The sequence below is a fragment of the Bombina bombina genome, chromosome 1 (genome assembly GCF_027579735.1).
Source record: "Bombina bombina isolate aBomBom1 chromosome 1, aBomBom1.pri, whole genome shotgun sequence".
Classification (NCBI taxonomy): Eukaryota; Metazoa; Chordata; class Amphibia; order Anura; family Bombinatoridae; genus Bombina; species Bombina bombina.
In genome coordinates, this window is record NC_069499.1 from 292962107 (window position 1) to 292987661 (window position 25555).

At 40.0% G+C, this 25555-nt stretch overlaps 1 protein-coding gene across 2 annotated transcripts in view; it reads left to right on the forward strand.

Annotated features, from left to right (window-relative positions):
- SNX4 (sorting nexin 4) overlaps positions 1–24752 on the forward strand; it is a 327445-nt gene extending 302693 nt beyond the window's left edge. The window contains exon 13 of one of the 2 annotated variants that reach the window (XM_053698049.1): positions 21874–24752. In XM_053698049.1, the coding sequence (XP_053554024.1) occupies positions 21874–22093 (220 nt within the window). In that variant the 3' untranslated portion in view covers positions 22094–24752. The remainder of the gene's footprint in view (positions 1–21873) is intronic. The other variant, XM_053698050.1, reaches the window with a different exon arrangement.
- The last annotated feature ends 803 nt before the right edge of the window (positions 24753–25555 follow it).

Consider the following 25555-nt stretch of genomic DNA (forward strand, 5'->3'; position numbering starts at 1 on the left):
TGCTTTCTTGTAAAGTGCTTTTTCTTTTGGCTATCTTTTCTGCTAGAAGAATTTCTGAGTTATCTGCTTTTTCTTGTGATCTTTTTTGGATTTTTCATCAGGATAAGGCAGTTTTACTGACTGACTTTAACTTTTTGCCTGAGGTTGTTTCTTCAGATAACTTTATCAGAGAGATGATTGTTCATTGTTTGTGTTCTAATCCCATGAATGCTTCAGAGAGATCTTTGGATGTTGTTAGAGCATTGAAATATTACATTGATGCTACTAAGAATTTTGGACAAACTTCTAGTTTGTTCATTAACTTTTCTGGTCAGAAAGTTTCTGCTCTTTCTTTGGCCTATTGGTTGAAACTTTTGATTCACACTGCTTACTTGGAAGCAGGTCAGCCTGCACTGCAGCAGATTACTACTCATTCTACTAGGTCAGTTGCCACTTCTTGAGCCTTTAAGAAAGAGGCTTCAGTTGACCAGATTTGCAAGGCAGCTACTTGGTTTTCTTTGCATACTTTTACTAAATTCTGCCATTTTGATGTTTTTGCTTCTTCTGAAGCAGCCTATGATAGGAAGGTTCTTCAGGCAGTTGTCTGTCTGATTTTTTTTTTATTTTTTTTTGCCTAATTGATTTATTTTAAGTGAACTAAAAAAAAGTAATTGGGGCTGTGCATTGAATTTCTCTAAGAAAAAAAGATGTTTTTCATGTAAATGGCTAGAGTCCATGAGCTAGTGACGTATGGGATATACATTCCTACTAGGAGGAGGCAAAATATCCCAAACCTTAAAATGCCAATAAATACACCTCCTACCACACACATACTTCAGTTTTACAAACATTGCCACCTATGGAGGTGGTGAAGTAAGTTTTTGTGCTTGATTTTTATGATTTCTTCTATGATGAGTGCTTCTAAGCATTCTGAAGCCCAATTCCTCTGAGTACAGTGTTTGTCAGAGGGATGTGAAGAGAGTATTGCCGGTTAATTTTTATGGTTTCACTCATGGGAAATCTTTTCAAGGGTTCTCTGTTATCGGTCATAGGGATTCATCTCCTACCTCCCTTTTCAGATCGACGATATATACTCTTATACCATTACCTCTGCTGATAGTTTTCAGTACTGGTTTGGCTGTCTGCTATATGTGGATGGGTGTCTTTCGGTAAGTATGTATCATTGTTTAAGACACTCTCAGCTATGTTTGGTGCTTAATGTATTAATATAAAGTTTTAAATATATGTATTTACTTATATTTGCCAGGAGTCAGGTCTATGTGTATTTCCCTTTGCAGTCTAACAGTTTTAGGAAATTATTTTTTAATATTTTCTTACCTGGGGTTTAGTCTTTTTTTCCAATTTGATTTGTTTTTCCTTAAATTTTGCGGGCAAATCTAGGCTTGCGAAGGCGCAATATGCTGTTATTTATAGCATCATTTTTGGTGCGAAATTTTTTTTATGCAAATTTGTGTCTATAGTGTCGCAAGTTTCGTCATTGCCTGCGTCTTTATTGACGTTAGGTTGTTTGGGGCGAAGTTGCGCTTGCTATAGTGCGAGCTGCGTAATTTCCGGATGTTGGTTGGCGCAAAAAAATTTCACTTTGCGACATGCGTCATACTTGGCGCCAAATATTTATTTGGTTATATTACCCCACTTCCTTTATGCTCCCTGCTCTCTTTATATTCTAGAGGGCTATGCTGTTTGCTTTTCTGCCTATTTAGCATATGCATTTTTTCCTATTCCTGAAACCGCTATATGAGGAAATTGGATATTTTGTTTAAATTTTATTTTTTATTTTTCATTTTGCAAGATGTCTGTCTGATCCTGTCTCAGAAGCTACTGTAGGAACCATGCTGCCTAAACACACAGTTCTACCAAAGCTAAGTGTATCTGTTGTAAGCAAGCTGAGATTACAGGGAGTGCAAAATTATTAGGCAAATGAGTATTTTGACCACATCATCCTCTTTATGCATGTTGTCTTACTCCAAGCTGTATAGGCTCGAAAGCCTACTACCAATTAAGCATATTAGGTGATGTGCATCTCTGTAATGAGAAGGGGTGTGGTCTAATGACATCAACACCCTATATCAGGTGTGCATAATTATTAGGCAACTTCCTTTCCTTTGGCAAAATGGGTCAAAAGAAGGACTTGACAGGCTCAGAAAAGTCAAAAATAGTGAGATATCTTGCAGAAGGATGCAGCACTCTTAAAATTGCAAAGCTTCTGAAGCGTGATCATCGAACAATCAAGCGTTTCATTCAAAATAGTCAACAGGGTCGCAAGAAGCGTGTGGAAAAACCAAGGCGCAAAATAACTGCCCATGAACTGAGAAAAGTCAAGCGTGCAGCTGCCAAGATGCCACTTGCCACCAGTTTGGCCATATTTCAGAGCTGCAACATCACTGGAGTGCCCAAAAGCACAAGGTGTGCAATACTCAGAGACATGGCCAAGGTAAGAAAGGCTGAAAGACGACCACCACTGAACAAGACACACAAGCTGAAACGTCAAGACTGGGCCAAGAAATATCTCAAGACTGATTTTTCTAAGGTTTTATGGACTGATGAAATGAGAGTGAGTCTTGATGGGCCAGATGGATGGGCCCGTGGCTGGATTGGTAAAGGGCAGAGAGCTCCAGTCCGACTCAGACGCCAGCAAGGTGGAGGTGGAGTACTGGTTTGGGCTGGTATCATCAAAGATGAGCTTGTGGGGCCTTTCGGGTTGAGGATGGAGTCAAGCTCAACTCCCAGTCCTACTGCCAGTTTCTGGAAGACACCTTCTTCAAGCAGTGGTACAGGAAGAAGTCTGCATCCTTCAAGAAAAACATGATTTTCATGCAGGACAATGCTCCATCACACGCGTCCAAGTACTCCACAGCGTGGCTGGCAAGAAAGGGTATAAAAGAAGAAAATCTAATGACATGGCCTCCTTGTTCACCTGATCTGAAGCCCATTGAGAACCTGTGGTCCATCATCAAATGTGAGCTTTACAAGGAGGGAAAACAGTACACCTCTCTGAACAGTGTCTGGGAGGCTGTGGTTGCTGCTGCACGCAATGTTGATGGTGAACAGATCAAAACACTGACAGAATCAATGGATGGCAGGCTTTTGAGTGTCCTTGCAAAGAAAGGTGGCTATATTGGTCACTGATTTGTTTTTGTTTTGTTTATGAATGTCAGAAATGTATATTTGTGAATGTTGAGATGTTATATTGGTTTCACTGGTAAAAATAAATAATTGAAATGGGTATATATTTGTTTTCTGTTAAGTTGCCTAATAATTATGCACAGTAATAGTCACCTGCACACACAGATATCCCCCTAAAATAGCTATAACTAAAAACAAACTAAAAACTACTTCCAAAACTATTCAGCTTTGATATTAATGAGTTTTTTGGGTTCATTGAGAACATGGTTGTTGTTCAATAATAAAATTAATCCTCAAAAATTCAACTTGCCTAATAATTCTGCACTCCCTGTATATCCCTGGCTATATTATGTAACAGTTGTCATGATAAGCTTTTGCATGCCGATAATGTTTCTATTAGTACTAGTACAGCGTCTGTTGTTACCTCAACATCTAAAGTACATGATGTCCCTGTTGATATTAAAAATTATATTGCTGATGCAATACAGAAGGCTATGTCTGCTATTCCAACTTCTAATAAACGTAAAAGGTCTTTTAAAACTTCTCATAAAGCTGATGAAATTTGTAATGACCGACAACATACTGAAATAGCCTTCCCTGAAGAGGAGCTCTCTGGTTAAGAAGATCCTACTTCAGACATTGAAATTGATAAGTCTTCTTATCTTTTTTTAAGATTGAATATATATTCAGTCTTTGTTGAAAGAAGCATTGGTTACTTTGGGTATTGAGGAGTCTGATCCTCTTGATAACAAATCCAGTAAACGTTTAAATTCTGTTTTTAAACCTCCTGTGATTACTCCTGAGGTTTTTCCTTTTCCAAATGTGGTTTCTGATGTGATTGCAAAGGAATGGTCTAAGCCCTGGTGCTTCTTTTAATCCTCCTTCTAGGTTTAAGAAATTATATCCTTTACCAGTGGCTAATTTGGAGTTTTGGGGAAAAGTCCCTAAGGTTGATGGGGATATTTCTACTCTTGCCAAACATACTACTATTCCTATGGAAGATAGTACTACTTTTAAGGAACCTTTAGATAGGAAGATTCAATCTTGTCTAAGGAAAGCTTATTTACATTCTGGCTATATTCTCAGGCCAGCCATTTCTAAGGCTGATGCTGCGACTGCATCAACTTTTTGGTTGGTTTACCTTAGCACATCAGGAAACGGATCCCGATTTGTCTAGCATTGTTCATTTGCTTCACATGCTAATCATTTTATTAGATAAACGAGTGTTCCTTCCTGAAGACAAAAGGTCTTAGGGGAAGTTTTAAGCTCCCAACCGTTTTCGTTCCTTTCATCAGAACAGAAAACTGCCTCCTCCCCTAAAACCACTGGATCAGCCATGAGACCTTCTTCAAATTGGAATAAATCCAAACAATATAAGAAATGGAAACCCGCCCCTAAGACCTCATAAAGATGCGGCCCCCACTCTAGTACTTCTGGTAGGGGGCAGATTAAAATGTTTTCAAGAATTTTGGTTAGAATCTGTTCAAAATTGTTGGATTCAGAACATTATTTCTCAGGGATATCGAATTGGATTCAAAATTTGAACTCCCATTGTGAGATTTTTTTTTTCTCACCCATGTTCCAAAACATCTTATAAAGGCCCAAGCATTTCTGAAATCTGTTTCGGACCTAGAAAATATAGGAGTAATTGTTCCAGTACCTTTACAGGAGCAAGTGTTGGGATTTTATTCAAATCTCCATTATGCCTAAAAAAGATTTTTTTTTCAGACAAATTTTGTATCTGATAACTCTAAACAAGTTGGTAAGAATTCCAGCTTTCAAAATGGAAACTATTCGGACTATTATGCCTTTTGTTAAGCAAGATCACTTTATGTCCACAGTATATATACAGGATGCTTACCTTAACATCCCTATCCACCCAGACCATTATCCGTTTCTGCGATTCTCTTTTCTGGAAAAGCACTACCAGTTTGTGGCTCTTCCATTTGGCCTAGCTACAGCTCCAAGAATACTTTCTTGGAAAGTGTTGTTTCTTTTGGCCATCTCTTCTGCTCGAAGAGTTTCTGAATTGTCTGCTCTCTCTTGTGAGTACTAATATCTGATTTTCGATCAAGATAAAGCTGTTTTGTGGATGTCTTTCAAATTTTTACCTAAGGTTGTTAACTCTCACAACATTAATAGGGAAATTATCGTTCCTTTCTTGTGTCCTAATCCAAAAAATGCTATTAAAAAGACTTTGCATTCTTTGGATGTTGTTAGAGCATTGAAATATTATGTTGATGCTACTAAGGTTTTCAGATAGACTTCTAGTCTGTTTGTTCTGTTTTCTGGTCCTAAGAAAGGCTAGAAGGCCCCAGTCATTTCTTTAGCCTCTTGGTGTAAACTTTTGATTCACAAAGCTTATTTAGAGGTGGGTCAGTCTTCACCTCAAAGAATTACAGCTCATTCTAATAGATCAGTTGCCACATCTTAGGCTTTCAAAAATGAGGCTTCAGTTGATTAAATTTTCAAAGTGGCCTCTTGGTCTTCTCTGCATACCTACTAAATTTTACCATTTTGCCTCGTTGGAAGCAGCTTTTGGTAGAAAGGTCCTTTAGGCAGTTGTCTAATAATTGTGCCTATATTTTGATTTTTTTTGTCATAAAAGACATATTGGGTTTTAGATTCTTTTTCTCAGTGGAAAAGGCTGGGTTTTTTTTAATTCTTTTTTATTAAAGAAGCACAGGTACAAGTAAATATATATCAGCATTTACAAGGCATAGTTTTAAGACATTAAAGAAATGCTACATACTAAACATCCGTATATTAACATTTGTGGTATAGTTGCCATTGAGCGTTACAGAAGAAGGTGGTATATTGCTCAAAGGTATATATGGACTATGCAAATCTGAATACAAAGGATTGAGACTGTATAAAAGAGATCTGAACATTGAGAGGTACATAAAGGACTAGTCGAGTACCATTTTATACTAAACCTGTGCCTCTTAATTTTTTTTATATTAACAACTAAGAACAAAACATAAAACAAAACGTAAAACCAAATATTAACACTGGTGGTATGCCCAAAAGGGTATACTAATTCTCGTTGCAGTGGGTATAACAGGTAATATGCAGCTTTATAGAAGATGAAATATATGTATATGTGGTGCTCACATAGCAAAGAAACCAAGTTACATTCAGTTGTGCATATATATATATATATATATATATATATATATATACTCATACACACATACATATACATACATACCCACACATACAAGTCGTCGTAGATTAAACTAATAAAGTGAAACAGCAGGCTTTTATCATTTGAGATGAGGTAAGCCAAGGCATGAAATACCAGTTGCATCATTCAATATGAAGAGAGGCAGCACTGAAAGATAATTAGCAGGAATGTGTAAGTAATGCTACTAATGTCTGGGCTATACTGTGGAATCAGAGACTGGGCAATCCCAGTATATTAAACATAAGTGATGCATGAGACTGCAAATAATTCTAATAAAGTAATACAGCATGCTTCTGCATATAGAGTAAACTGAAGTATATCAGAATAGAAAATACAAATTGCATCCTACAATGTAAAAAAAAAAAAAAAAAAAAAGAGGCAGGATTGAGAAATCATTAACAAAATCAGCAATAATACCAATGTCTAGGTTATACTGTGGAAACAAATCAGAAGTTTTCAGCATGGGAAACTGGGCAACCTCAATATGTTAACTCTAAAGTACGTAACTGAGAAAGGGAAACAATATTTTCCTACATATACACATAGAAAGCAAAATGAGGTATCCGAGTATAAAATGCAAATTGTTTCCTTCAATGTGATGACTGAGACAGCATTGATAGGGAGTGAACAAAATCTACATTGCTGAATACTTGCTGTTGAATTTTCAAAAGAAGAAAAAAAAAAAAAGATTGCAGGCATATTTTTTATCAAGGTTGTAAGCAACCAGTCATAAGTAAAATGATGGTGCACTGCCATCTCTTTAAAGCAGTCCCTTATGGAAGTCCCAAACATGAGGGGGTGAATTAATACCCTAACTCTGCAAAGGATATCATCCAACTCCTACACGAGCAGGGAGAGGATGAACGCTGAAAACAAAGCATGAGTGAACAGGGCGTAAACTGCTCCAAGTTGGGAATGAGAAATATATTGCATCTGACCCTGAAAAGGGCCTGTAAAGCTGTACATCTTTTCTATCCAGACAGTCTGCCCATGTGTTTCTCCACTGAAATGGTTTCGTAAATTTATAACACTGAGGGTTCCTCTGAGAGCAGCCAGCTTCTAATAGCAACAAGTCTGTTACGTTTAAACTGACCTCAGGGCATGTTTCTGCAGTCTTAGGTGGGAGTCTCAGTGATACAAGAGATATATCCTCTGAGCAGCCATTATGAGAGTCCAATATGAGAACAGTTAGATTGTCAGCATACTTCACATAGCCACGCTGTATTGGGTACTCAGTAATAGAATTTTCCTTGTGATCTTCACACATGGTCATTATCGGTTTGGTGCCTCTCACAACTCCCTGAACTTCCTGGCATAACTCTGCACAGGCAGATAGCAATCTGTCCAGTGAAGGTGTAAACAGCGTGGTCAGTTCCTGGATGAGGTTATCTTTGCACATCAGCATGTTAAATCCTACTTTGCATCCAAGATTATAGGAGGTCTCAGCTGCTGTTTATAAGATGGCGTAGGCAGTTTTACTGCTGTCTCTTCTCAGGGGCAAGGGCGTGATGTTAGGGGCCCTTCATGCATCAGGTTTCAGCTGCAGCAAGTGCCCGCATAAATTAGGATGCCTGCTCAGCAACAAAAGTAGCGTGGGTTAGCTGGTGGCAGCGATTAATTGCTTTTTTCTAAGAGCTGTTTTGCAGAGCTCTTTCTTCTTGATGCCACCCGGTTGCTCCGCCCACCGGAAGTCTCAAAAGGCTGTTTTTATTTTATCCCTCCCTTTCTTGTTACTCGTGGACTTCCACATCTTGGGTATTATATCCCATACGTAACAGCTTGTGGATTCTCGGCACCTATATGAAAAAAAACATAATTTATGTAAGAACTTACCTGATAAATTAATTTCTTTCATGGTGGCGTCCACAAGGCCCCACCCATTTGGGGTTGTTGTTTTTGTTTTAACCACATCTTTTTTCCTGATCCTCATTATTGGCTTTTGCTCCTTAAACACCTCACTACTTGGCTATTCATAAAACTGAGGTATGTGTGAGGTGGGCGTGGTATTAATTTCCAATCAGCTAGCTGTAATTTATGCTGTTTTTTGGGGGGGGGGTGGATTACAAAGAAAGCTCAATCACACTATAGAGTGAATTGTAAAATTATATAATAGCAAAAAACTAGCTCATATGCTTTTCACGTTCTCAAGAATACATCCTCATGGGTTAAACATAGCATAAATTTGTTTTAAAAGGCATTATTACTTTTTATGTATGCAGAAATTATTAAATGCATTGCAAAAGATCTTTATGCAAAATAAATGTTTAAAAAGCTAATACAATTGTAATTGTGTTAGGAAAAACATGCATTTTTCCAGGTTCATAACACACTTATTAAAAAGCCTGTTGAATTTAAGTGTTACAAAACTTTTAGTGTAAGGCAAAAAAATAAATAATTTTGAAATATCTATTTTAAATGGAACAAAGAAAATGTACTATGCTTCTTTAATCCTTAATCTTAGAGTGCAAGGTGTTTTCCAGATTTGCTTTCAGATATGGCCTTACTTTGTACAGGGAGGCTTTGATCAAGGCCTGTCTATGCTCCCTAATAACTCAAAATATAGTATGTCCAAAGTAAGTCCAAACATTTGCAATATTCATGGTTACACAGACATAATCGAGCATGATTAAGGACTCTATGTAGCCCAAAATGTTGCTGTGTATGGACTTGACACACACACGAACATTTTGTACTTTTTTGTTGGTTTTTTTTTTTTTTTACTGTTGTGGTGGACAGAGATCCATTTGCAACTTGTACAATGTGAAACTACTTGAATAGAGTACAGCTTTTCCTCTTTCTTGTCTTTTTCAATGTGATTTATCCCTCCAGTATGACATGCATGCCTTTTTTTTTTCTTGTCTGCTCATTCTTGTCTCTCTGATACCTCATTTTTTAACCTGATTTCCTATTGTCAAAGTGCTTCAGCATCAATCTTTTGAGTCTTCTCCCTGAAAATGTTCACCCTTTAGACCCTTTTTACTTGTGACCACTTCATCAGCCAAACATGTCAGCTTTGAATCATAAACCGCTATCTAAATCCAGGACTAGCTGGTGTTGCACACAGTTCCTTATTTTCTTCCAAATGGGGTCTCATCAAATTGTTCTATCATTTTTTACTTCATTCTTAAAAGACTGATTCTCTTGGATGTAGAACAATCCCTCAAATACTACTTGAAGGCAACAACACCCTCCTGTAAAACTGGCATTTTTTGTTCTAAATTGGAATCATTGAATAGATTGCACAGCATCCCCCCTTTTCCACTGCCCTGGACTTATCCAAGCTTATTAGTCAGCACGGCTATCCTGCTTTCATATTGTCATGACAACACAAATTAATAAATATAGATACTATACTTCTGACTTTAGGACAGTTAAAGGTTGTTAGATTTTTTCCTTTGCTCAACAAATATGCTCCTTTTTTCCCTACCATTTAAATTTGGTAAATGTATACCTTTTTAAATAATAATTTAATTAATTTCTCCAACATTGGTGTGTCCGGTCCACGGCGTCATCCTTACTTGTGGGAATATCTCTTCCCCAACAGGAAATGGCAAAGAGTCCCAGCAAAGCTGGCCATATAGTCCCTCCTAGGCTCCGCCCACCCCAGTCATTCTCTTTGCCGTTGCACAGGCAACATCTCCACGGAGATGGTTAAGAGTTTTTTGGTGTTTAAATGTAGTTTTTTATTCTTCTATCAAGTGTTTGTTATTTTAAAATAGTGCTGGTATGTACTATTTACTCTGAAACAGAAAAGGATGAAGATTTCTGTTTGTGAGAGGAAGATGATTTTAGCAGACAGTAACTAAAATCGATTGCTGTTTCCACATAGGACTGTTGAGATGAAGTAACTTCAGTTGGGGGAAACAGTTAGCAGGCTTTTCTGCTTAAGGTATGACTAGCCATATTTCTAACAAGACCATGTAATGCTGGAAGGCTGTCATTTCCCCTCATGGGGACCGGTAAGCCATTTTCTTAGTCAAGCAAACAGAATAAAGGGCTTAATATGGGCTATAAAACTGGTAGACACTTTTATGGGCTAAATCGATTGCTTTATTTGGGCATTTTATACATGTTTATGCTGATAATTCACATTTATAAACTTGGGGAACGTTTTTAAACGGCAGGCACTGTGTTAGACACCTTTTCCAGTCAGGGAGGGCCTTCCCAGTTGTAGGCTGAGCCTCATTTCTCCTGTTAAGTGTAGTCAGTCCACGGGTCATCCATTACTTATGGGATATTAACTCCTCCCCAACAGGAAGTGCAAGAGGATCACCCAAGCAGAACTGCTATATAGCTCCTCCCCTCTACGTCATACCCAGTCATTCTCTTGCACCCAACTAATAGATAGGATGTGTGAGAGGACTGTGGTTATTAAACTTAGTTTTTATTTCTTCAATCAAAAGTTTATTTTAAACGGCACCGGAGTGTGTTGTTTTTTCTCAGGCAGCATTTGAAGAAGAATCTACCTGAGTTTTGTGTATGATCTTAGCGGACGTAACTAAGATCCATTTGCTGTTCTCGGCCATTCTGAGGAGTGAGGTAACTTCAGAACAGGGGACAGCGGGCAGGTTCACCTGCAAAGAGGTATGTTGCAGTATATTATTTTCTAAGGAATGGAATTGACTGAGAAAATACTGCTAATACCGATATAATGTAAGTACAGCCTTAAATGCAGTAGTAGCAACTGGTATCAGGCTGATATGTATGTATGTTTATACTTAAGTATTTCTGGGGAATGGCACTTCACTGGGAAAATACTGTATGCATATAACTTTTAGCCTAACTTGCAGTGTGAGCGACTAGCAGCAGGCTTTTTAATGACATTTCATAAATTAGATTTTAAACGTTTGCTGGCATGTTAAATCGTTTAATTATCTGAGGTACTTGGTGAAAAATTGTTTTGGGCGTTATTTTCCACATGGCTGTCGTTTGTTTTGAATTAAAACAGTTTACTGAGCTTCCCTCACTGTGGTATTGTGAGTGGGAGGGGCCTATTTTGGCGCTTTTACTACGCATTAGAAATTCAGTCACAGTCTGCCTTCTTCTCCCTGCATGATCCAGGACGTCTCCACAGAGCTCAGGGGTCTTCAAAACTAGTTTTGAGGGAGGTAATCACTCACAGCAGACCTGTGAGACTGTGCTTTGACTGTGATAAAAACGCTTATATTTTCAATTGTTATCCGTTTTTCTGATATTAAGGGTTAATCATCCATTGCTAATGAGTGCAATCCTTTGCTAAATTTATGCATTTACTGTGAAAATTTGGTTTCTATAACTATTCCGGTTTATTGTTATTCAACTGTGACAGTTTTTGTGTGCTTCTTAAAGGCACAGTAACGTTTTTTATATTGCTTGCAAATTTATTTGAAAAGTATTTTCCAAGCTTGCTAGTCTAATTGCTAGTTTGTTTTAACATGTCTGACATAGAGGAATCTCTTTGTGCAATATGTTCAAAAGCCAATGTGGAGCCCAATAGAAATTTGTGTACTAATTGCATTGATGCTACTTTAAATAAAAGTCAATCTGTACATTTTAAGAAAATTTCACCAGACAACGAGGGGAAAGTTATGCCGACTAACTCTCCTCACGTGTCAGTACCTGCATCTCCCGCTCAGGAGGTGCGTGATATTGCGACGCCAAGTACATCAGGGCGGCCATTACAAATCACTTTACAAGACATGGCTAATGTTATGACTGAAGTTTTATCTAAATTACCAGAACATAGAGGTAAACGCTACCACTCTGGGGTGAGAACAGAGTACGCTGATAATGTTAGAGCCATGTCTGATACTGCGTCACAAGTGGCAGAACATGAAGACGGAGAGCTTCATTCTGTGGGTGACGGATCTGATCCAAATAGACTGGACTCAGACATTTCAAATTTTAAATTTAAGCTTGAAAACCTCCGTGTATTATTAGGGGAGGTATTAGCGGCTCTCAATGATTGTAACACGGTTGCAATCCCAGAGAAATTATGTAGGCTGGATAGATACTATGCGGTACCGGCGTGTACTGACGTCTTTCCTATACCTAAGAGACTTACAGAAATTATTACTAAGGAATGGGATAGGCCAGGTGTGCCCTTTTCCCCCCCCCTCCTATATTTAGAAAAATGTTTCCAATAGACGCCACCACACGGGACTTATGGCAGACGGTCCCTAAGGTGGAAGGAGCAGTTTCTACTCTGGCTAAGCGTACCACTATCCCGGTGGAGGATAGCTGTGCCTTTTCAGACCCAATGGACAAAAAATTAGAGGGTTACCTTAAGAAAATGTTTACTCAACAAGGTTTTATATTACAACCTCTCGCATGCATTGCGCCTGTCACGGCTGCGGCGGCATTTTGGTTTGAGTCTCTAGAGGAGACCATTAGCTCCGTTCCATTGGATGAAATCATAGACAAGCTTAGAGTCCTTAAGCTAGCTAATTCATTTATTTCTGATGCCGTAGTACATTTAACTAAGCTTACGGCTAAGAATTCCGGATTCGCCATCCAGGCGCGCAGAGCGCTGTGGCTAAAATCCTGGTCAGCCGATGTGACTTCTAAATCTAAATTGCTTAACATACCTTTCAAAGGGCAGACATTATTTGGGCCCGGTTTGAAAGAAATTATCGCTGACATTACTGGAGGTAAGGGACATGCCCTGCCTCAAGACAGAGCCAAACCAAGGGCTAGACAGTCTAATTTTCGTGCCTTTCGTAACTTAAAGGCAGGAGCAGCATCAACTTCCTCCTCTACAAAACAGGAAGGAACTGTTGCTCATTACAGACAGGGCTGGAAACCTAACCAGACCTGGAACAAGGGCAAGCAGGCCAGAAAACCTGCTGCCGCCCCTAAGACAGCATGAAGTGAGGGCCCCCGATCCGGCAACGGATCTAGTAGGGGGCAGACTTTCTCTCTTCGCCCAGGCTTGGGCAAGAGATGTCCAGGATCCCTGGGCGTTAGAGATCATATCCCAGGGATATCTTCTGGACTTCAAAGCTTCTCCTCCCAAAGGGAGATTTCATCTTTCAAGGTTGTCAACAAACCAGACAAAGAAAGAGGCGTTTCTACGCTGTGTTCAAGATCTTTTGTTAATGGGAGTGATCCACCCGGTTCCGCGGTCAGAACACGGACAAGGGTTTTACTCAAATCTGTTTGTGGTTCCCAAGAAAGAGGGAACCTTCAGACCAATCTTGGATTTAAAGATCCTAAACAAATTCCTAAGAGTTCCATCGTTCAAAATGGAAACTATTCGGACAATCTTACCCATGATCCAAAAGGGTCAGTACATGACCACAGTGGATCTAAAGGATGCGTACCTTCACATACCGATTCACAGGGATCATTACCGGTACCTAAGGTTTGCCTTCCTAGACACGCATTATCAGTTTGTAGCTCTTCCCTTCGGGTTAGCTACGGCTCCAAGAATCTTTACAAAGGTCCTGGGCTCTCTTCTGGCAGTACTAAGACCGCGAGGAATAGCGGTAGCTCCGTACCTAGACGACATTCTGATACAAGCGTCAAATTTCCAAACTGCCAAGTCTCATACAGAGTTAGTTCTGGCATTTCTAAGGTCGCATGGGTGGAAGGTGAACGTAGAAAAGAGTTCTCTATTGCCACTCACAAGAGTTCCCTTCTTGGGGACTCTTATAGATTCTGTAGAAATGAAAATTTACCTGACAGAGGACAGGTTAACAAAACTTCTAAATGCTTGCCGTGTCCTTCATTCCATTCAACACCCGTCAGTGGCTCAATGCATGGAGGTAATCGGCTTAATGGTAGCGGCAATGGACATAGTACCTTTTGCACGCCTGCATCTCAGACCGCTGCAATTGTGCATGCTAAGTCAGTGGAATGGGGATTACTCAGATTTGTCCCCTATGCTGAATCTGGATCAAGAGACCAGAGATTCTCTTCTATGGTGGCTTTCTCGGCCACATCTGTCCAGGGGGATGCCCTTCAGCAGGCCAGACTGGACAATTGTAACAACAGACGCCAGCCTACTAGGTTGGGGCGCTGTCTGGAATTCCCTGAAGGCTCAGGGATCATGGACTCAGGAGGAGAGTCTCCTTCCAATAAACATTCTGGAATTGAGAGCAGTTCTCAATGCCCTTCTGGCTTGGCCTCAGTTAGCAACTCTGAGGTTCATCAGGTTTCAGTCGGACAACATCACGACTGTGGCTTACATCAACCATCAGGGAGGGACAAGAAGTTCCCTAGCGATGATGGAAGTATCAAAGATAATTCGCTGGGCAGAGTCTCACTCTTGCCACCTGTCAGCGATCCACATCCCAGGCGTGGAGAACTGGGAGGCGGATTTCCTAAGTCACCAGACTTTTCATCCGGGGGAGTGGGAACTTCATCCGGAGGTCTTTGCCCAAATACTTCGACGTTGGGGCAAACCAGATATGGATCTCATGGCGTCTCGCCAGAACGCCAAGCTTCCTTGTTACGGGTCCAGGTCCAGGGACCCGGGAGCGGTCCTGATAGATGCTTTGACAGCACCTTGGACCTTCAAGGTGGCTTATGTGTTTCCACCCTTCCCGATGCTTCCTCGTTTGATTGCCAGGATCAAACAGGAGAAAGCATCGGTGATTCTAATAGCGCCTGCGTGGCCACGCAGGACCTGGTATGCAGATCTAGTGGACATGTCATCCTGTCCACCTTGGTCTCTGCCTCTGAGACAGGACCTTCTAATTCAAGGTCCTTTCAAACATCAAAATCTAATTTCTCTGAAGCTGACTGCATGGAGATTGAACGCTTGATTTTATCAAAGCGTGGATTTTCGGAGTCAGTAATTGACACCTTAATACAGGCTAGGAAACCTGTTACCAGGAAAATTTACCATAAAATATGGCGTAAATATTTACACTGGTGCGAATCCAAGAGTTACTCATGGAGTAAGGTTAGGATTCCTAGGATATTGTCTTTTCTACAAGAAGGTTTAGAAAAGGGTTTATCTGCAAGTTCTTTAAAGGGACAGATCTCAGCTCTGTCCATCCTTTTACACAAACGTCTGTCAGAAGTTCCAGACGTTCAGGCTTTTTGTCAGGCTTTGGCCAGGATTAAGCCTGTGTTTAAGTCTGTTGCTCCACCGTGGAGCTTAAACTTAGTTCTTAATGTTTTACAGGGTGTTCCGTTTGAACCCCTTCATTCCATTGATATCAAGCTGTTATCTTGGAAAGTTCTGTTTCTAATGGCTATTTCCTCGGCTCGTAGAGTCTCTGAGTTATCGGCTTTACATTGTGATTCTCCTTATCTGATTTTTCATTCAGACAAGGTAGTTCTGCGTACTAAACCTGGGTTCTTACCTAAGGTAGTCACTAACAAGAATATCAATCAAGAGATTGTTGTTCCATCATTGTGCCCTAACCCTTCTTCAAAGAAGGAACGACTTGTACACAATCTAGACGTAGTCCGTGCCTTGAAATTTTATTTACAGGCAACTAAAGATTTTCGCCAAACATCTTCCCTGTTTGTAGTTTATTCTGGTCAGAGGAGAGGTCAAAAAGCATCTGCTACCTCTCTCTCTTTTTGGCTTCGTAGCATAATACGTTTAGCCTATGAGACTGCTGGACAGCAGCCTCCTGAAAGAATTACAGCTCATTCTACGAGAGCTGTGGCTTCCACGTGGGCCTTTAAGAATGAGGCCTCTGTTGAACAGATTTGCAAGGCTGCAACTTGGTCTTCTCTGCATACTTTTTCCAAATTTTACAAATTTGACACTTTTGCTTCTTCTGAGGCTGTTTTTGGGAGAAAGGTTCTTCAGGCAGTGGTTCCTTCTGTGTAAAGATCCTGCCTTTCCCTCCCGTCATCCGTGTACTTCTAGCTTTGGTATTGGTATCCCATAAGTAATGGATGACCCGTGGACTGACTACACTTAACAGGAGAAAACATAATTTATGCTTACCTGATAAATTCCTTTCTCCTGTAGTGTAGTCAGTCCACGGCCCGCCCTGTTTTTTATGGCAGGTTTTAAATTTAAATTAAATTCCAGTCACCACTGCACCCTATAGTTTCTCCTTTCTCGTTTGGTTTCGGTCGAATGACTGGGTATGACGTAGAGGGGAGGAGCTATATAGCAGTTCTGCTTGGGTGATCCTCTTGCACTTCCTGTTGGGGAGGAGTTAATATCCCATAAGTAATGGATGACCCGTGGACTGACTACACTACAGGAGAAAGGAATTTATCAGGTAAGCATAAATTATGTTTTTCGCGCCATTACTGCGCAGTTTTTTTTTTTGAGAGCAAGACATGCAGATGCATGTGTGAGGATCTGAAAGTAGCTGGAAAAGTTTCTAGAAGGCGTCACTTGGTATCATATTCCCCTCTGGGCTTGGTTAGGTCACAGCAAAGGCTATAGCTGGGACTGTATAGGGGTTAAATTTGTAAACGGCTCCGGTTCCGTTATTTTAAGGGTTAAAGCTCTGAAAATTGGTGTGCAATACTCTTAATGCTTTAAGACACTGTGGTAATTTTTGAACAATTCCTTCATACTTTTTCACATATTCAGTAATAAAGTGTTTTCTGTTTAAAATTTAAAGAGACAGTAACGGTTTTGTTTTAAAACGTTTTTTGTGCTTTATTGACAAGTTTAAGCCTGTTTAACATGTCTGTGCCTTCGGATAAGCTATGTTCTATATGTATGAAAGCCAATGTGTCTCCCCATTAAAAATTGGTGTGATAATTGTGCCATAGCGTCCAAACAAAGTAAGGACAGTACTTCCACAGATAATGAAATTGCCCAAGATGATTCCTCAGATGAGGGGAGTAAACATGATACTACATCATCTCCTACTGTGTCTACACCAGTTTTGCCCACACAGGAGGCCCCTAGTACATCTAGCGAGCCAATGCTTATTACCATGCAACAATTGACGGCTGTAATGGATAACTCCATAGCAAATATTTTATCCAAAATGCCTACATATCAGAGAAAGCGTGATTGCTCTGTTTTAAACACTGAAGAGCAGGAGGGCGCTGATAATTGTTCTGTCATACCCTCACACCAATCTGAAGTGGCCATGAGGGAGGTTTTGTCAGATGGGGAAATTTCAGATTCAGGAAAAATTTCTCAACAAGCTGAACCTGATGTTGTGACATTTAAATTTAAATTAGAACATCTCCGCGCACTGCTTAAGGAGGTGTTATCTACTCTGGATGATTGTGACAACTTGGTCATTCCAGAGAAATTATGCAAGATGGACAAGTTCCTAGAGGTTCCGGTGCACCCCGACGCTTTCCCTATGCGGACATAGTGAATAAGGAGTGGGAAAAGCCCGGCATACCTTTTGTTCCCCCCCCCCTATATTTAAGAAATTATTTCCTATGGTCGACCCCAAAAAGGACTTATGGCAGACAGTCCCTAAGGTCGAGGGGGCAGTTTCTACTCTAAACAAGCGCACTACTATTCCTATCGAGGATAGTTGTGCTTTCAAAGATCCTATGGATAAAAAATTGGAGGGTTTGCTTAAAAAGATTTTTGTACAGCAAGGTTACCTTCTACAACCCATTTCGTGCATTGTTCCTGTCACTACAGCAGCGTGGTTCTGGTTCGAGGAACTAGAAAAGTCGCTCAGTAGAGAGACTCCATATGAGGAGGTTATGGACAGAGTTCACGCACTTAAGTTGGCTAACTCTTTTATTTTAGATGCCGCTTTGCAATTAGCTAGATTAGCGCCGAAAAATTCAGGGTTTGCAATCGTGGCGCGCAGAGCGCTTTGGCTAAAGTCTTGGTCAGCGGATGTGTCATCCAAGACAAAATTGCTTAACATCCCTTTCAAAGGTAAAACTCTATTTGGACCAGAATTGAAAGAGATTATCTCAGACATCACTGGGGGAAAGGGCCACGCCCTTCCACAAGATAGGCCTTTCAAGGCCAAGAATAAGTCCAATTTTCGTTCCTTTCGCAATTTCAGGAACGGACCGGCCTCTTATTCTGCATCCTCTAAGCAAGAGGGTAATGCCTCACAACCCAAACCAGCCTGGAAACCGATGCAAGGCTGGAACAAGGGTAAGCAGGCCAAGAAGCCTGCTGCTGCTAACAAAACAGCATGAAGGAGTAGCCCCCGATCCGGGACCGGATCTAGTAGGGGGCAGACTCTCTCTCTTTGCTCAGGCTTGGGCAAGAGATGTTCAGGATCCCTGGGCACTAGAAATAGTTTCTCAGGGTTATCTTCTGGAATTCAGGGAACTACCCCCAAGGGGAAGGTTCCACATGTCTCACTTATCCTTAAACCAAATAAAGAGACAGGCGTTCTTACATTGTGTAGAAGACCTGTTAAAGATGGGAGTGATACACCCAGTTCCAATAAAGGAACAAGGAATGGGATTTTATTCCAATCTGTTCGTAGTTCCCAAAAAAGAGGGAACTTTCAGACCAATTTTGGACTTGAAGATCCTAAACAAATTTCTCAGGGTACCATCGTTCAAGATGGAAACCATTCGAACGATTCTACCCACTATCCAGGAAGGTCAATTTATGACTACCGTGGATCTAAAGGATGCGTACCTACATATTCCTATCCACAAAGAACATCATCAGTTCCTAAGGTTCGCCTTTCTGGACAAACATTACCAGTTTGTGGCCCTCCCATTCGGGTTAGCCACTGCTCCAAGGATTTTCACAAAGGTACTAGGGTCCCATCTAGCGGTTCTAAGACCGAGGGGCATTGCAGTAGTACCTTACTTGGACGACATTCTAATACAAGCGTCGTCCCTGTCAAAAGCAAAGGCTCATACAGACATCGTTCTGGCCTTTCTCAGATCACACGGATGGAAGGTGAACATAGAAAAAAGTTCTCTGTCTCCGTCAACAAGAGTTCCCTTCTTGGGAACAATAATAGATTCCTTAGAAATGAGGATTTTTCTGACAGAGGTCAGAAAGTCAAAACTTCTAAGCACTTGTCAAGTTCTTCATTCTGTTCCACGTCCTTCCATAGCGCAGTGCATGGAAGTAGTAGGGTTGATGGTTGCAGCAATGGACATAGTTCCTTTTGCACGAATTCCTCTAAGACCATTACAACTGTGCATGCTCAAACAGTGGAATGGGGACTATACAGACTTGTCTCCAATGATTCAAGTAGATCAGAAGACCAGAGATTCACTCCGTTGGTGGCTGACCCTGGACCATCTATCTCAGGGAATGAGCTTCCACAGACCAGAGTGGGTCATTGTCACGACCGACGCCAGTCTAGTGGGCTGGGGCGCGGTCTGGGAATCCCTGAAAGCTCAGGGACTATGGTCTCGGGAAGAGTCTCTTCTCCCGATAAACATTCTGGAACTAAGAGCGATCTTCAATGCTCTCAGGGCTTGGCCTCAGCTAGCAAAGGCCAGATTCATAAGATTCCAATCAGACAACATGACGACCGTTGCGTATATCAATCATCAGGGGGGAACAAGGAGTTCCCTGGCGATGAAAGAAGTGACCAAAATAATTCAATGGGCGGAGGATCACTCCTGCCACCTTTCTGCGATCCACATCCCAGGTGTGGAAAACTGGGAAGCGGATTATCTGAGTCGTCAGACATTCCATCCGGGGGAGTGGGAACTCCACCCGGAGATCTTTGCCCAACTAACTCAATTATGGGGCATTCCAGACATGGATCTGATGGCGTCTCGTCAGAACTTCAAGGTTCCTTGCTACGGGTCCAGATCCAGGGATCCCAAGGCGACTCTAGTAGATGCACTAGTAGCACCTTGGACCTTCAACCTAGCTTATGTATTTCCACCGTTTCCTCTCATTCCCAGGCTGGTAGCCAGGATCAAACAGGAGAGGGCCTCGGTGATCTTGATAGCTCCTGCGTGGCCATGCAGGACTTGGAATGCAGACCTGGTGAATATGTCATCGGTTCCACCATAGAAGCTACCTTTGAGACAGGACCTTCTTGTTCAGGGTCCATTCGAACATCCAAATCTGGTCTCCCTCCAGCTGACGGCTTGGAGATTGAACGCTTGATTCTATCAAAGCGTGGGTTTTCAGATTCTGTGATAGATACTCCTGGTTCAGGCCAGAAAACCAGTAACTAGAAAGATTTACCATAAAATATGGAAAAGATATATCTGTTGGTGTGAATCCAAAGGATTCCCATGGAATAAGATTAAAAATTCCTAAGATTCTCTCCTTTCTACAAGGTTTGGAGAAAGGATTATCTGCAAGTTCTCTAAAGGGACAGATCTCTGCTTTATCTGTCTTACTACACAAAAGACTGGCAGCTGTGCCAGATGTTCAAGCATTTGTTCAGGCTCTGGTTAGGATCAAGCCTGTTTACAGACCTTTGACTCCTCCCTGGAGTCTAAATCTAGTTCTTTCAGTTCTTCAAGGGGTTCCGTTTGAACCTTTACATTCCATAGATATTAAGTTACTATCTTGGAAAGTTTTGTTTTTGGTTGCTATTTCTTCTGCTAGAAGAGTTTCAGAGTTATCTGCTCTGCAGTGTTCTCCGCCCTATCTGGTGTTCCATGCAGATAAGGTGGTTTTGTGTACTAAGCCTGGTTTTCTTCCAAAGGTTGTTTCTAACAAGAATATTAACCAGGAGATAGTTGTACCTTCTTTATGTCCGAATCCAGTTTCAAAGAAGGAACGTTTGTTACACAATTTGGACGTAGTCCGTGCTCTAAAATTCTATTTAGAGGCTACAAAAGATTTCAGACAAACATCTTCTTTGTTTGTTGTCTATTCTGGTAAAAGGAGAGGTCAAAAAGCAACTTCTACCTCTCTTTCCTTTTGGCTTAAAAGCATCATCCGATTGGCTTATGAGACTGCCGGACGGCAGCCTCCTGAAAGAATCACAGCTCACTCCACTAGGGCTGTGGCTTCCACATGGGCCTTCAAGAACGAGGCTTCTGTTGACCAGATATGTAAGGCAGCGACTTGGTCTTCACTGCACACTTTTGCCAAATTTTACAAATTTGATACTTTTGCTTCTTCGGAGGCTATTTTTGGGAGAAAGGTTTTGCAAGCCGTGGTGCCTTCCGTTTAGGTAACCTGATTTGCTCCCTCCCTTCATCCGTGTCCTAAAGCTTTGGTATTGGTTCCCACAAGTAAGGATGACGCCGTGGACCGGACACACCAATTTTGGAGAAAACAGAATTTATGCTTACCTGATAAATTACTTTCTCCAACGGTGTGTCCGGTCCACGGCCCACCCTGGTTTTTTAATCAGGTCTGATTAATTATTTTCTCTAACTACAGTCACCACGGTACCATATGGTTTCTCCTATATTTTTCCTCCTGTCCGTCGGTCGAATGACTGGGGTGGGCGGAGCCTAGGAGGGACTATATGGCCAGCTTTGCTGGGACTCTTTGCCATTTCCTGTTGGGGAAAAGATATTCCCACAAGTAAGGATGACACCGTGGAGCGGACACACAGTTGGAGAAAGTAATTTATCAGGTAAGCATAAATTCTGTTTTTCTTAATATGACTGTATGTGTTCTTGTTCTATGTACACGGTTATTTCTTTATTTTTATTTTTCACTGGGGAATGTTTTTAGGGTGAGCCAGGATAAATGTAGTGAACAGAATCATGCTGTTGCTTATTTACAAACTTGTAAATTTTAACCTACTTTTTTTTTTCAGGGGATCCAAGTGTGGACAAATGCAAAGGAGTGCTTCAGTAAGATGTGATGAGAGGCTACACATCCACTATGAAGTGCCAGAATCAAGAAGCACATATAACTTTGCGTTTAATATAGAGCTGCAAGGGAATGATGTATGCAGACAGAAGTACACTGTTCCAATGCTCGGCCAACAGAATTATTTGCGTTTTGTTAATGCATTAAGCAATCACTATACATAATTGACACCATGAACTGAGTCCCCCAGAATAAGCCAAGGAACTCTTCATCTCCTTACTGTTTCTCATAAGGATGGATTTGTAACTGTTTTGTTAGATGTTAATGGTTAGCTGGAAGGAAATGGTTTTGAAGGGAACAGCGGAGGATATTTTTTAAGCTCATTAACAGATACGTTTCTTAAAGGGACATTAAACACTAAATAAATGCTAGATAAAATGATGCATCCAAAGAAAAGATTAGTCTGAGAATAACATATAGATGGATTTTTTTAGTTTCATTAGCTATTTAAATATTGACAAAATAAGTGTACAGTTTTAATGTCTAGAAAACAACGGGAGCTGCCATGTTGTAACTTAGGTTACCTTCTCTGCTGTGGCCAATTACGGACAGTTATAAATAAGTCACTAGAGTGTGCAGCCAATGACTGTGCCACTTCCATTTATAACAGGAACTGAAAAGCTCACAATATCAGAATGGAATTACAGGAAACGTGGGGGGAAAAAGACAGTATATTGCAGACTTCTTTTTATATATGTAATTTATCATTTTATATTACCATCTTAAAGTGTTTAATGTCCCTTTAAAGGAAATGTTAGCGTTTTTCCTTTAAAAAGCATAGACCTGGCCTGGTATTGATTGCTTTCAAGTTTGTTGGATTAGGGTAGTAAGTGCCAATTTTAACATAAAACGATTAAGTAATCCCCACCCCCACTTCTGATAAAATAATAAAATGTATTGGTACTTCATTGATCATTATTCAGTAAGAAAGGAATGGAAAGTAGAAAAGTGCCAACTTTATATGTATATTGTATTTTTTTTTTTCTATCTGACACTGACAGATGAGATTGTAAGGCTGTATATACAAAGTATAATTAAAAATCCAGTTAAGCCTTTACTTGAGTTATGGGGTCTATTATATAGAAGCTAAAGAAAATACAACATATGCTAATTAGGGACTGTTAATGCTATCTCAAGCAGCCAAATAGAAATATCTTGCACACTATGCAGCAGAAATTATTTCTGACTGTGATCTGTATGATGCCATTTGAAATATATCTCATTATTAAAGGGACAGTCAACACCAGAATTTTTGTTGTTTAAAAAATAGATAATCCCTTTATTACTTATTCCCCAGTTTTGCATAACCAACAGTTATAATAATACACGTTTTACCTCTGTAATTACATTGTATCTTTACCTCTGCAAACTGCCCCCTTATTTCAGTTATTTTGACAGATTTGCATTTTAGCCAATCAGTGCTCACTCCTATGTCACTTCACGTGCATGAGCTCAATATTATCTATATGAAACATATGAACTAATGTCCTCTAGTGGGCAAAATGCATTCAGAGTAGAGGCAGTCTTCAAGGTCTAAGAAATTAGCATATGAACCTCCTAGGTTTAGCTTTCAACTAAGAATACCAAGAGCACAAAGCAAAATTGGTTATAAAAGTAAATTGGGAAGTTGTTTAAAATTACATGCCCTATTTAAATCATTAAAGTTTTTTTTGGACTTGACTGTCCCTTTAATCATTGTGTGTGTGTGCGCCACAAATGTATACATAAAGGGACATTCTAGTCCCTATGAATTTAAGGGGCATTTAAAAGATGCATTTTTAAACTTTAAAGAATGTCCGTTTGTAACTATTCTGACTCTTCTAAATGTGTGTTGCCATGCAGCTCTTGTATTCTCTTTAAACTGGTTGCAAGCATTGCTGCAGTATAGTCATAATGCACAAGAATGTGTCTTTGTTGGGCAGTGGAGAATGCAGGAGTCGATGGTTTGTTCTTAAAACATATCCTTTTTTTTTTTTTTTTTATCTACTTTTAGATGTCCCTTAAATTCACAGGAACTCTAAAGATCATATCACAGCGGGTTATTTCAAATGGTTATAAGTATCCCCGCTAGTTTTAAACTACTGTACTTTCAAACCCGACTATTATAATTAAACCCTTTAAAAGACAAAAAAAAAAATCATGAGCATATATGTAATATGCATATGTTCATCTAACCTTTGTACATCTTTTCCACGAAAATGTTAGTTTTTCTGTGAGGTAAGCCACCTACCAAGCTTTCATGTGGTGATTCCTATTGACATTGAAAGTTTCTTTTTATTGGAAGTAATATCCTTTAATTGATTTTTTTACCACTCTTTATCTTAGAACTATAGTATCTTTAAACTGCTTGTATCCTCACAGTGTAGACCATCCTGTTAATCTGTATTATACCACTCCAACTGCCACAAAATATTTTAATCTCTGCCAAAGGTGGTCAGTCTGAAGCTTATAACTTCTTCTTTTTAATTCAGTAAGAATGTGCTTATCTTTCCTGATATATGTGTGTTACATGTGCAGATTTGTATTGTTTCAGATGCCAAGAGGGACACTGAGCCAGACTCCAAAATAAAGTAAAGCACTGGTTGATTACACCCAGTTAGCAACATTCCAAGTTCCTTAAAGGATTTTCCTTATGTGGAACTCTGATACAATATTTAATGCATAATATTTTTATATTACTATTTTGTGAGTTCTGCATTAATACCTTATTAATGTGCCTATAAAACCATTTTCCCTCTCTGTCTTTATTAAAGTTGGCAATAGTAAAAAAAACTTTTTTTTTGTGCTGGATGACAATAAAAATGCTCTGATATTTTTCATGGATTGTATGTATCTAGAGTAACATTTGATTTCTATTGGAGTATGACTGATTACTTTCATAATAAAGAGACAGATTAGAAAAAATGGTAATAAAGTATTTCTAAATGACAAAACATGGTAGGGGTTTTGGTGCCTAGTCCTTAATGACATTTCCTGAGTCCCAATTAGTTTTCTCCAACATAGGTGTGTCCGGTCCACGGCGTCATCCTTACTTGTGGGATATTCTCTTCCCCAACAGGAAATGGCAAAGAGCCCAGCAAAGCTGGTCACATGATCCCTCCCAGGCTCCGCCTACCTCAGTCATTCTCTTTGCCGTTGTACAGGCAACATCTCCACGGAGATGGCTTAGAGTTTTTTAGTGTTTAACTGTAGTTTTTATTATTCAATCAAGAGTTTGTTATTTTGAAATAGTGCTGGTATGTACTATTTACTCAGAAACAGAAAAGAGATGAAGATTTCTGTTTGTATGAGGAAAATGATTTTAGCAACCGTAACTAAAATCCATGGCTGTTCCACACAGGACTGTTGAGAGCAATTAACTTCAGTTGGGGGAACAGTGTGCAGTCTCTTGCTGCTTGAGGTATGACACATTCTAACAAGACGATGTAATGCTGGAAGCTGTCATTTTCCCTATGGGATCCGGTAAGCCATGTTTATTACGATCATAAATAAGGGCTTCACAAGGGCTTATTAAGACTGTAGACTGTTTCTGGGCTAAATCGATTCATTATTAACACATATTTAGCCTTGAGGAATCATTTTATCTGGGTATTTTTGATATAATAATATCGGCAGGCACTGTATTA